The sequence below is a fragment of the Xyrauchen texanus genome, chromosome 10 (genome assembly GCF_025860055.1).
Source record: "Xyrauchen texanus isolate HMW12.3.18 chromosome 10, RBS_HiC_50CHRs, whole genome shotgun sequence".
Lineage (NCBI taxonomy): Eukaryota > Metazoa > Chordata > Actinopteri > Cypriniformes > Catostomidae > Xyrauchen > Xyrauchen texanus.
Window position 1 is genome coordinate 47,356,701 of NC_068285.1, and position 13,826 is coordinate 47,370,526.

Consider the following 13,826-nt stretch of genomic DNA (forward strand, 5'->3'; position numbering starts at 1 on the left):
GCTCATGTTAGCTGTGTGTCTCAAACACTCCTCTTTAAACGGTGAAGTGCGCTACAGTATGTTGTAACAGCAGTAAATGTGTGTGATGACTGTCACAGTGTCCACAGTAAATCCATTCAGTCATATAGTTTCTCATTCAAAGCTGTTATTTTTTCTTCGTGTTTCTTTGTAAATCTTCCCATATGTGCCAAAGCGTTTATTGTAATGCTATCTATAAACTTAACCATCACGATAACAATAGTTCCCATTAAATACCATACACCTACAGTTATTGTAACTGCATTAAGAGAACTGTCATTCAAAAACACAAACGAATTGAAAAAGCAAACGGATCGTGAAAGCTTCTTACCCTGTTTGAGAGTGATGTTATTTTATGGGTATTTTATTATGATATTTTGATGGAAATCATGGTAAGCAAGATAAAGGGTCATTAGGTAAGTTAGTGCTGCTCATGTTTGAAGAGCTGATCATTCCATCTTTGTCTAGCATATACTGTATATTTGTAGACAACATGTACTTGATCTAGGTAACTCTACTTACAGTGCATCTGGAAAGTATTCACAGCGCTTCACTTTTTCCACATTTTGTTATGTTACAGCCTTATTCCAAAATGTATTAAATACATCATTTTCCTCAAAATTTTACAAACAATAAAACATTTTGTTTTTGTTGTGTGAAATCTTTGCAAATGTATTAAAAATTAAAAAAATCACATGTACATAAGTATTCACAGCCTTTGCTCAATACTTTGTTGAAGCACCTGGCACCAATTACAGCTTCAAGTCTTTTTGAGTATGATGCTACAAGCTTGGCACACCAATTTTTGGGCAGTTTCTCCCATTCTTCTTTGCAGGACCTATCAAGCTCCATCAGGTTGGATGGGGAACGTCGGTACACAGCCATTTTCAGATCTCTCCAGAGATGTTCAACCGGGTTCAAGTCTGGGCTATGGCTGGGCCACTCAAGGACATTCACATAGTTGTCCCGTAGCCACTCCTTTGTTATCTTGGCTGTGTGCTTAGGGTCGTTGTCCTGTTGGAAGATGAACCTTCGCCCCAGTCTGAGGTCCAGAGTGCTCTGGAGCAGGTTTTCATCAAGGATGTCTCTGTACATTGCTGCATTCATCTTTCCTTCGATCCTGACTAGTCTCCCAGTTCCTGCCACAGTAAAACATCCCTACAGCATGATGCTGCCACCACCATGCTTCACTGTAGGGATGGTATTGGCCAGGTGATGAGCGGTGCCTGGTTTCCTCCAGACATGACACTTGCCATTCAGGCCAATCTTTGTTTCATCAGACCAGAGAATTTTGGTTCTCATGGTCTGAGAGTCCTTCAGGTGCCTTTTGGCGAACTCCAGGTGGGCTGTCATGTGCCTTTTACTGAGGAGTGGCTTCCGTCTGCCACTCTACCATACAGGCCTGATTGGTGGAGTGCTGCAGAGATGGTTGTTCTTCTGGAAGGTTATCCTCTCTCCACAGAGAACTGCTGGAGCTCTGTCAGAGTGACCATCGGGTTCTTGGTCACCTCCCTGACTAAGGCCCTTCGCACAAGATTGCTCAGTTTGGCGGGGCGGCCAACTCTAGGAAGAGTCCTGGTGGTTCCAAACTTCCATTTAAGGATGATGGAGGCCGCTGTGCTCATTGGGACCGTCAATGCTGCAGACATTTTTATGTACCCTTCCCCAGATCTGTGCCTCGATACAATCCTGTCTCAGAGGTCTACAGACAATTCCTTGGACTTCATGGGTTGGTTTGTGCTCTGACATGCTTTGTTAATTGTGGGACCTTATAGACAGGTGTGTGCCTTTCCAAATCATGTCCAATCAACTGAATTTACCACAGGGGGACTCCAAACAAGTTGTAGAAACATCTCAAGAATGATAAGTGGAAACAGGATGCACCTGAGCTCAATTTTGAGTGTCATGGCAAAGGCTGTGAATACTTATGTTTATGATTTGCACATTTATATTTATATATATATATATATATATATATATATATATATATATATATATAAAAATGTAAAGATTTCAAACAAACTTCTTTCACGTTGTCATTATGAGATATTTTTTGTAGAATTTTGAGGAAAATAATTAATTTAATCCATTTTGGAATAAGGCTGTGTCAACAAAATGTGGAAAAAGTGAAGCGCTTTGAATATTTCCGGATACACTGTATGTACCGATTGACTTGAGATGTTAAATGCAAAGCATGTTTAGTTGGGCCTTTATTAGTTGTTACATGACAGCCATATTACATGAGTGGTTTCATATTATTATCGAATTATGAATATTTAACATGCTTGTAAAATTATTCATAAGATTTTAAAGCATATAACAAAAATATTGGGATTTATACCATTTATACATAACATGTCTTGAAAGTCAATGAGCTAGTGCTTGCTTACTGGGAATGCTAAGCAATCTACTCTCATAACCCGAAATCACCAGTTTGAGCCCAGGCAGGTTAAACTGATAAACTGAGCATAAGATAATACACACTTTTACAGTTGCATCCCTAAGCAAGACACTTAACTCCGCTTTATAAACCAGTTTAACCATCCTCAAAATGACAACCATTAATGACAAGGATTGACTTGATCTGCTATGCCACAGTGTTTTTGAGAACATATATTTGGTTCTGGGGCAGTGGTGGCTCAGTGGTTGAGGCTCAGGGTTACTGACCAGAAGGTTGGGGGTTCAAGCCCCAGCACCACCAAGATGCCACTGTTGGGCCCTTGAGCAAGGCACTTAACTCCAGGTTGCTCCGGGGGGATTGTCCCTGTAATAAGTGCACTGTAAGTCGCTTTGGATAAAAGCGTCTGCCAAATGCATAAATGTAATGTAAAATGTAAATATATTTAGTTTTATTACTTTAAGTTGACGATAGCATAAATGTCCAGTTATTTCCTCTTGTTGAGTTGGAATTGTTCATCTCAATCTTCTGCCATGTGAAGAGTTCAAAATTCAAAATGTTTTTCCATTCATGCCAAATGTCTGATGTGTTTGTCTGTTTTCAGTTGAATGCAGAGGGGATGTCAGGCAGTAAGGCGCTGGGAGGGGCACGGCGGCGACGGACACGTTGCCGGCGCTGTCAAGCCTGTATGCGTACCGAGTGCGGCGAGTGCCACTTCTGCAAAGACATGAAGAAGTTTGGTGGACCAGGGCGGATGAAACAGTCCTGCCTGCTCAGGCAATGCACTGCCGTGAGTAAACCTCAGTTGAAAACCTGTACACTGTTTAGATCTGTTCTTCACTAAAATGTTACATTAATAGGGATGTGCAAGAATGGTCGACTAGTCATTCAACAGTCGACGAATAAATTTAAACAATAAAAAATAAACTAATTTTCCTTTTTTTTATTTTAATATTTAAGATGCCATGTTAATATTGCATGTTTTAATCACAAATACTGTTGCAATTAGTATAAATAAGTATATTAGAAACATTATTTTCATAAATTTTAAGGTTTACCTCATATTTGCTGCAGGCACTAAACTGTTAGCGCGAGTCACATTACAGAAAACAAGTGCTGCATTTACAAGTGTCACAAAAGTAGGAACGGATGTAGTTCAATGCAATATTTGCTATATAATGTCAAGATAATGTCAATAATGCTTAGAATGTCAACGATATGAGCTCAGTACCAGATTCTTCATATGGAGTTGCAGAAGCGAAAGCAGCCAAGCATGAAAGGCCATAAATTGCATATTTTTTTTGGCAAGGAATACTACTCAAACACGCTTTAGCATGCATCTCTAGCTCTGTAGCAGACCTACAGAGCTAGAGATGTATGACAAAGATCATTGTATGGACCCAGACCAGAACCCTCTCCAATAGAGATCAACCAATATTGATTTTTTAAAAACCAATACGATAACGATTATTTGTTTGCTATATATCCGATAACCTATATGCAGAACCGATTTATAAATGTTTATTTTTATTAATACATTTTTATTCATTTAATAATTTTTTTATTTCATCGTTGTTTTACAGAGAAGATATTAACAGTGAAAAATAGTATCTTACAATAATAATCATATACCATTTGTCCGTTCGAACCAGTCTGGCCATTCTCTGTTGACCTCTCATCAACAAGGCATTTCTGTCCACAGAATTGCCACTCACTGGATGTTTTTTTGTTTTTGTTTTGCACAGAGATCAAACTTTTCTCCATTGTGATGGTTGATGTGAACATTAACTGAAGCTCCTGACCCGTATCTGCATGATTTTATGATCTTATTTCATTTTTTTGCTGCCACACGATTAGCTGATTAGATAATCGCATGGATGATTGTTGGTGCCAGATATTGGTCTATTCATTTATTATTGTGGTATTTTGAAACACTGACGTTCGGCCTATCATCTAAAAGTAAGGTAGGCTACCTTTTTGTAATTGCATTTTTGGTAGGATTGTTCTAATAAAGTTGATATTTTATATATTTGCCATTTTCTTTTTTATTTATATATTTATATTTTTTAAATGTAGGTTTAAATAATAATGAAGTTAGAAGGTCAAACACAAAAGAGTTTAGCCCTTGTAATTCATGAAATAGAGGTAGGCAAAATTTGTGGCTCATTAAATTACATTATTTCACTTGTGTTTTTTTACTATTCCATTTCTGTTGTTAGGGCTATATTATTATTATTATTATTAGTGCTCTCTGTTTTCTATCTTTATGCTCTGTTTATATGCCCGAATGTTATAATGGATTTTCATGTAAGGGTGTAGATTTGGCTTGAGCACTGGGGGGGTTGCAGCGTAAAGTAGAGGTCTGCATTCCTGTGGAAGAGAGAACTCCCGCAGGACCTGATTAGATTTCTTGTGGCGCAGGATTACATTTCCGAGTTGAAGGCGAGAGCGGAGAGTACTTGCATGAGATGTGGATGGGAGCAGTGGTCATAGAATAGCCTGAACCATCAGATGTAGAGAGATCTCTTTTGTTTTTTTTTTATTAATTTAAGTTAATAGTTGTTTTTTATTACGGAAAATAAATGTACACACAGCTTGTGTATTAAATTATCCAATATTTAGATTAGACAGCCAGGTAGTCAACAGGGCTTTAATAGAATGACCGAGCAAAGCACTCACTGTGTCATCAAAGCATGTGAAACCGACCCCTAATCCGGCCTGTCTCGCCCCCTTTTTGGTCTTGCGTCTGCAATCACCCCAGTTTGGTCAATTTGGGGATGCACCTTCCCGTGGCCTAAGTGGAACCCAAGATACCGTACCTCTGTCCAATCGTGCATGTTTTGGGGTTTGCTGTGAGTCCCGCCCGTCGCAGCGACCTCAGATTCTGCATGTGCCACTGCCAATCATTACTGTAAATGATGATATCATCTAATTAGGCAGCGGCGTAAGCCGAATGCAGTATGAGGATTTGTTCCATGAGGTGCTGAAACGTAGCCGGGGCCCTAAACAAACTGAACGGAAGTGTCACAAACTGATGTAATCTAAATGGTGTGGAGAAGGCCGTTTTGTTTTCACGGGACATTGGTGCCAAGGTGATCTGCCAATAACCCTTTGTCAAATCCAGTGTCGAATAAAATCGAGCGGTGCCCAACCGATCGAGCAACTCGTCAAATTTAGACACCGCGTTGACTCTTCTATTATCAACACAGAACTGGACAGACCTGTCACTCTTACGAACCAGAACAACCGGGCTGGACTAATCACTGTAGGATTCCTCTATTACCCCAATATCGAGCATTGCATCCAATTCTTCCCAAACAATTTTTTTGAGCTTGAGCAGTCGGTAGGGACAGCTACTTACCACTACCCCCGGCTCGGTCTCGATGTGGTGCTGGATGAGGTTTGTACAAACTGGCAGAGGAGAAAACACATCTGCAAATTCCTGTTTCAACTTGGTAACCTCTGCGATACGGTGAGAGGTGGTCTCCACAAATGACCGGGGTGATATGATTGGGTTTTGTATTCACCTCCAGCCCGAGCTCCCTTCCGTCCATAATTTCAGAAGGCTGAGGTGGTACAATTGACGTGCGCCCCCTCTATCTGTCCACTTCATATTCAGAATTTTTAGGGTTTTATTAAATCTTTCCACCAAGCCATCTGTATGGATGGTAAACACTGGTCCAAATCGACTTAATACCCAACAATTCGTAAAGCTCTCGGAGTATCCGTGACCTAAATGTAGTGCCTTGATCAGTGAGGATTTATTTTGGAATCCCCTCCTGGGAGGTTATTTTGAAGAGTGCCTCCACAACACTGCATGCTGAAATGTTGTGCAGAGTCACTGCTTCTGGACATCCTGTTGTATAGTCCTCCGGGACTAATACAAAGTGAAGTACGCATGCTGACCACTCCAAAGAAGTCAATGCCAATTCTTTCGAAAGGGACCTTGATCAGCAGAAGGGGTGGGGTGGCCGATGGATTCACCAGCTGACATTCACGGTTTTTCGTCTCAGTCACCCATTCACACACACCAATGACAGCAGAGCTTCCATGCAAGGCGCCAGCCTGCTATTGGGAGCAACTTGGGGTTCAATGTCTTGCCCAAGGACACTTCGGCATGTGGAGTCATGTGGGCCGGGTATCGAACCGCCAACCCTGCAATTAGTGGCCGACCCGCTCTACCACCTGAGCCACAGCCACCCCTAAATATCCTGCCATCGGATTATATTGAGCCGCCTGGAATAGTGTTTCCCGGCGGCTCCGCTGTATTAACAACTGGGTTGTATTGTTTGACATCTTTATCACTCGATATAACCGCTCTTTGGTTATCGCAAAATAGGGGTGTGAAAGTGCGATGTTTGGTTGGCCGAAGCCTCCCCCTCCCTCACGTCACCCTGAGGTGGAGCTTATGAAGTTGGCCGAAGCCCCCCCCCCTCTCCCCCGCCAAAGCATCGCACATTGTACATCTCCACCTCCACTCCTCTATGCTTTCCCCCCCAAAATGTAATAACGAGGGTCAATACAGGGTTGTTGTGAATATCCTCATGCACACACCTCACCCTCACCCTTTTATTTGTGCCCAAAGTCTTGTGTTGAATCAAGCATTGGTGGATAGTGGGATAGGATCCACCAAGGCTTGAGGAGTACTCCCTTTACACTTATCTGTATTCTGTACACTCCGGCTCGACTGGGGGCAGCCCATGGAGTGTCGTCGATCTGGACTCCAATTCCCTGCTCCATCATGGGGCAATGATCCCAGTAGTGTCCCAGATCCCTGCAACTCCCGCGGGTTGGCCCAGGTGTTACGCCCGTACCTGTGGAGGTGGGTGCATCCAACTGTGGGTGAGAGCGACGAGGCAGGGAAACAAACCCCTGCAGATGGAGAACCGTCTTTGGCGGCGGCACTCCATGCCTCTGGGGTACTGGGATGGGTTGTTGAGTGAGAGGGTAGGGTAGAGATCAGGGAAAACATAGGGGGAGCGGAGAGAGAGTTGGAGGACTCTTCTGCCCTCTTTTACACAGAAATCTGGTCCTCCGCCAGATGGACGGCCTCCTCCAGTGATGCCAGTCAGTGGCACTGGACTCAATCCGTCATTCCTTTTGGTAGCCGATGTATCAGCTGCTCCAGCACTACACAGTCGATGCTTCCCTCTGTGTTGCGGTCCTCAGCCAGCAGCCACTTTCGGAAGAGGTCCTGGAGCCGTTGGGTGAAGGCAAAGGTTTGGCCATCCCCCTCCATCTCCATCAACAGGAAAAGCTGTCAGTATTGCTCCGGGCTGCAGCTGACCTGCTGGTGGATGGTCTTACTCAGGTCGTCATACACCAGAAGATTCACCACTGTTAGTTGTTGCGCTGCGAGTTGAGCTTCTCCGGACATCAATGGGATGAGCCTGGCTGCCCACTGGCCAGCCCCAGATCTCGGCTGCCCTTTCGAAGAGATCCAGGAAGTCCTTTTTTTCTTCTTTTTTTTCATCACCCATCAGGCCCACGGTCATTTTTATGGTTCCTTTTGGTCGACTGTCGTGGGCCCCCTCTTACCTGGTGTGGCTGCCCTCCCTGCAGTTACACCCCTGGCCACAACAATATTTGACTATCTGACATTTCGGCTGTGAGCAATGTTCCCATTATTTCATACATAATCTGCAAGTCTCTGTTTTGATGACTTTGACAGTTTTGTGCTCACAAAGGTTATAGTTATTAAGCTTATGTATTTTTTGAATAGCCTATCTGTTTTCCTATATCCTAAGTGAAGTGCATAGTTGGCGTCAATAGCCTATTATTGATAAACACGACTTATTTGTGTCTTTGGAAATAACTTCAGCCTAATAATACAGGGCTTTATTGACAAACTGTTGACATAATCCACCAACAAGTACATTTTGAAATTGTCATTTTGCACATCCCTATATACAAATACACAAATCATTAATAATAATATTCAGTTATAGACCTGCTGCTTTGTTCGCAAGAAGCACGTTTTCAAATATGCAAGACGTCTTTGATAGACATGGCTCCAAATCATAATTTTCAAAGCTTCCCTTTGGAGTCTAAAGAAAGTGAAGTTAGGTATGGTTGTATGTTGGTTTATTGCAATACAACCATATCATCCCATACAATAACATAACCAATAAGCAGCAGCAAGATGTTTAATGTGGTTAAATTGTGCATTTTGTTTTTATCTACATGAAACATTCTTGTTTAACATGATTATACTTATTTTTCCTCACCCATTTGTTATTTGCCCATAAATTCTCACCTGATCAATAGAAAACAACAGGTGGTATGGGAGCCTTTGCGGTGTCCTCCTTGAGATCAGCTCAAATGTGATCTGGGGCCTATTCTTTGTTTGTTGCTTAATACATCTGATGATGTGATGTATGCTAGATCTTCTAATCATGAAATTCCTCTCAAGCTAATTCTGTTCTTCAAAAGCATGAGCCGATTTGATAAATAAATCTGGATTGAGTTAATAGTTAGATAATTGCTTGATAACTCTTGGGGGGGGGCAGCTTTTTTGAAAAGTGTGCATGTATGTAGAAAGAAAAACTATAACTAATTTAATGTCACCTTCCTGCAGCCGGTGTTGCCACATACAGCCGTGTGTTTTGCATGTGGTGAAGCAGGAAAGGAAGACACAGTGGAGTCGGAGGAGGAGAAATTCAGCCTCTCCCTCATGGAGTGCACCATCTGTAATGAGATCATCCACCCTAGCTGCCTGAAGGTCTGAGCCACATTTTCTGTGTCCAGTTTGTCACTTAAAAGGATACTAGATGAGGCGCTACTGTATGCCTTGTTATAACACAATCATAATATCTATCCACAGATGGGTAAATCTGAAGGTATTATCAATGATGAGATCCCAAACTGTTGGGAATGTCCAAAGTGCCACAAGGAAGGGAAAACCAGTAAGGTAAGACTTTGAGTGCACAATTAAATAAAAAAAAAAATACTTTTTCTTACGTCTTAGTGTATGCCAGGGGTTGGCAACCTATGACATCTTGTGCCATCATTGGCACACAGTGGTAATCACTGGCACACAAGAAACAGCGAGAGAGTGTTTTATGTATATGAAGTGTCCCACATCTGCTTGCCAATATAGCTCTTGATGTAATCCTTACTCAATGATGCAGTGTGTTTTCTGTAGTTATAATAGGACGCTAAAGACTATTCAAGTGTGACGAGACCTGTGATGGCTTCGCTACAAATGGCGTAGGTTTTGAGAATACATTTCTCAGTATTTGACAAAAGCCACACTGCTACATCATGCCGTGGACCCTGTTTACTTTTGCCAGTTTTGAATCAGAACTGAAAATGTCCAATATATTGGTCACACGTGATAGCAATGCGGTCTGAATCTGTTCACGACTCAATCTAAATAACTCAAAGCTTACGTGCGGGCTGCTGAACCGTGGCATTACCATGTTTTTTGGACATGTGCTATCACCTGTGAGCACCATGTAAATACAATGGTAAAATATAGCTGCAAGCAGCACTTAATGGTATTCAAGCCTTTTTAAGACCTTTCAAACTATGCAAAAAAGGAATGAATATGTATATGTACTTTAAGTTGCTGAATTTGCACACTGGTGTTAAACATGGCTGATGTCTTGTGTTCAACGATCCTGAAACAGGATATTTGTTATGGTGGTCATTTTTTTTTCTTCACTTTTTAACTGTTAGAAAGCCACAAAGCACCCAATCTCCAAAAAGGTTTTAGAAGTTTGAATATTTATTTTAGGAATAATAGGTTTTTGGATATACTTGGTCAAACCCACATGATAAATGCAACCCCTCAATAAATAACTAAAGTTCAACTTTTCTTTGATAATTATTGACCTAGGGAGTCCTAGATGTAGTTCATAATAGCAGGTATCATCGGATAATATACAATAATTTACACACCATTTATACAGCCCTTTTTGCTGAAATATGATTGGCTTCTGGTGGCCATGTTAGGCCACGTTAGAGTCAATTTTGAACTTCATTGATAATACAGTTGAGTTATAAGCATGGTTTTTGTTATAGCTCCCCAGGGGTGGTAGTCAGTGTCTTTATTTGTTGAGCTAATCTGGCCACGTGGGCATGGATTTCTTAAACAAAAAATAGTGTTTTACATTTTAAGCTCAAAAGATACAGGCCAGTAGTTAGAAATATTTTTTTATTTTGATGTATTATTGGGCCAACAAGAAGCAGAGGTGTGCCACATTTTGTGTATATTCTCAGAATGACCCCATACATAAGTATATCTAAATTGGTGATAATGTCTCAATCTGTTCAAAAGTTATAACCATTGTAATAAATGTGGCCACAGCCACTAAGTTTTGGCATACTGTTTGATGATGAAAAGTAAAAAATTCCTTTAACCTTTTACATTGGAACTCTCCTGAATCTTTCTTCAATGGTTTGGTTCCTATTGGGCTAACAGCCTACAACTAGTTTGAAAATGTAATTCGTTTTTTTAAATAATCAAGTATTGAATGAATGTTTTATTTCAAACCAATGGTACTTGAGGCAGAAATTGTTCAGAATTAGGAGATCTACAGTATGGTATGCATTTTGTGAAAAATAGGGGTATATACAATTTACATTCATGTAAAACACCATTTCTATCCAATTTTGCACAAACCTCTTGGGCCAAGAGATAAATGGGCATGCCAACTTTAGTTCTGATCGGCCTAATTTTCCCCTTCATAAAAGATGATTGGCTGATGGCAGCCATGTTTTTAAAGATATGCGACTGTGCTCAGACCTTGATGGCACCTTGGACAAAGGCAGTGCATGCAAAATTTCAAGTCGTTCGGACCAACGGTTCCATAGTTAGAAACATTTTGTTTTGTTTTTTATTATAGTGCCACCAAGAGGCAAAGGTGTGCAAAATGTTTTGTGTGACCTTACCATGAGCCCATACATTGACCATTCGCCAAAGTTGGTGATATCTCAACCCGTTCAAAACATAACCGTTTTAGTAAAATGGACATGCCCACTACAAATCATTCTGCACTGGTTTGGTTCTGATCGGGCAAACGGCCTAGGACGAGTTAATTTTTGTAAAAAAAAATTCAAACAATCCAAAATAGCGGGAAAGCGAAGGGGCGCAGCAAAATTCTGGCAGAGGGTACAACTCATCAGCATGACACGAATTTTGTTTCTAGCCCTTACGATTCAAGATTTATGGCTCAAAATTGGATTTTTGTTTTTGTTTTGTTTGCAATAGCACCAACTAGTCTCTGAAGGATGTGTGTCTGTACGCCTGAGTAGTAGGGGGTATTTGGAACCATCCTGCCAAGTTTGGAATCTCTACGACTTAAGGTCTCTGATGCCCAGACACATTTAGGGTAGAAAAAATTATAATACAAATAATAAGAAAATGGGAACGAATACAATGGGGTTCCTGCACCTTCGGTGCTTGGACCCCTAAAAATTCAAAAGAAATTGTCAAACTTTTCTTCAAATAAATGTATATGCATTCATATACTCATTAAAGCTAAGACTTAAAAGGATTTCTTATCCTGCGGCTCACTCTGGTGGAATTATTTTTATTACAGCTTTCATAAGTCATAAATAGCAGATTATTTAAAATTTGCTGTTATCCCCCCGTTCATCATAAATCAATTACATTTATTAAGATTCCTCAGAATGTCCTGTTTTCCATATTTACACAGTTTTGTGAAGTTTGGTATTTGTGCCATCAAGATAGAGGAATATTAGTCATAATGGGCCACTCTAGTCATATGTATGTGTATATATGTATAATCGGATTGTATCTTCTAGATGATTTAATGGATACAAATTCTTTAGATAACTTTTTGCAGGCATGGTCTAGCGCTGACCTGGGCCAAGTTTGGTGAAGATCTGATTAAAGCTTTAGGAGGAGTTTGAAAAAGTAGGGTTTAAGTAAATTTGAATGGCAGAAACATTTTATAAAATGAAATAAAACTGAGATATATATTTTGTAGGACTTGACAAGGATTCCATGGGGAAAATAATTTTGATCCTAGCCCTTACGGTTTGCTCTGCCTGATCAGTTTTATGGCATAATAATAATAAAAATCCTAACAAAAACAATGTTTCTAGCACTTCATGCTTGAACCCCTAAATATAGCTGATAGCAGCAATTCACGGGGTTCAAGCGTTTTAAGGCCTTTACACAAATGCGTAAAAAGGTATTAGTTTTATTTAGCAAGTATGTAACCACTTAGATCATAGATGGAAAAGACAATTTACAGCAAATACAGGTAATATACTATGGAAATACATGTTTTTTTAAAGCTTTATAACTTTATAACTCTATAGTTATAGCACCACCTATTGTCCAATCTCCATAAAAGTTTGTATTCTTCTTTAGAATTATGTTGCATGTGCTCGCCTATTTTCGTGAAGTTTTGACTTTTCATTTAGGATTTATAGGCTTTTGAGTATATTTTGTCACACCCATTTTCTAAATGACCCTGTTATAGCTATCCAAAGGCTAAAGTTAAAATTTTTTTGATGACTATTGATGTAGAGAGTTCAGAGAATTGTACTGCATTGGTTTTATTGAGTTTGAGCTAAAAACCAAGGACTAGTTTGCAAAAGTTAGTTTTTTACATAATCGTGAAGATTAAAGGAATGATTTGATTTACAGCAGTGCTTCTTTAGTCAAAGTTGTGTCGATGTGTGAAAGTCAGCTTGATTACTGAGGCATAAAACTTGTTGGCACCACTGTCTGATTTCTGTAAAATTTCAGACACCGTTTCATAGTCAAACAAGCCTACTGAGTTTTGTGCTGATCGGCCTCCGTTAACCTTGTCTTATAGGTGCTCAAACTTCATCGGCTGATGGCGGCCATGTTTTTTTTATATACGCCCTAACCCTTGAACAAAGACACTGCATTGATTTTCAACTCAATTAGACTAAGAGTTGCGTAGTTACAGCCAATGTCATGGTTTTTTGGTATTATGACGCCACCATGTGGTTAAACAGAGCCATCTTTTCTGGATGACCAAAGATTGACCTCTTACATAAGCATGCCAAGTTTGGTGAAGATATTTAATTTCCTTCGAGTTATAGCATTTACGTAAAATTGGCCACTCCTACTTCCTTTGGGCTTGAACCCCTAATAAAAATCCTAGCAAAAACAATAGGTTTCTAGCCCTTCGGGCTTGAACCCCTAAAGAATATGGTAATCATATATCAAAGTACCATGGTACTTTTTGAATTACCATAATGGGATAGCACCCAAAAACCATTTACTTACCCTAATGCCATCCCAGATGTGTATAACTTTCTTTCTTCTGCAGAACACAAATCACGATTTTTGGAAGAATATTTCGGCTGTGTTTGTCCATACAATGCAAGTGAATGGGTGCCAAAACCTGGAAGATTCAAAAAGCTCAAAGACAGAATAAAACTAACCCATATGACTCCAGTG

General features: G+C 40.2%; 1 protein-coding gene across 1 annotated transcript in view; it reads left to right on the top strand.

Moving 5' to 3' along the window:
• The window catches only part of zgc:158376 (uncharacterized protein LOC100101643 homolog), a 91,062-nt gene that overhangs the window by 1,093 nt on the left and 76,143 nt on the right, over positions 1 to 13,826 (top strand). The window contains exons 3-5 of the mRNA XM_052135529.1: positions 3,021 to 3,206; positions 8,994 to 9,137; positions 9,240 to 9,326. Coding sequence (XP_051991489.1) covers positions 3,036 to 3,206; positions 8,994 to 9,137; positions 9,240 to 9,326 — 402 coding nt within the window. The 5' untranslated portion in view covers positions 3,021 to 3,035. The remainder of the gene's footprint in view (positions 1 to 3,020; positions 3,207 to 8,993; positions 9,138 to 9,239; positions 9,327 to 13,826) is intronic.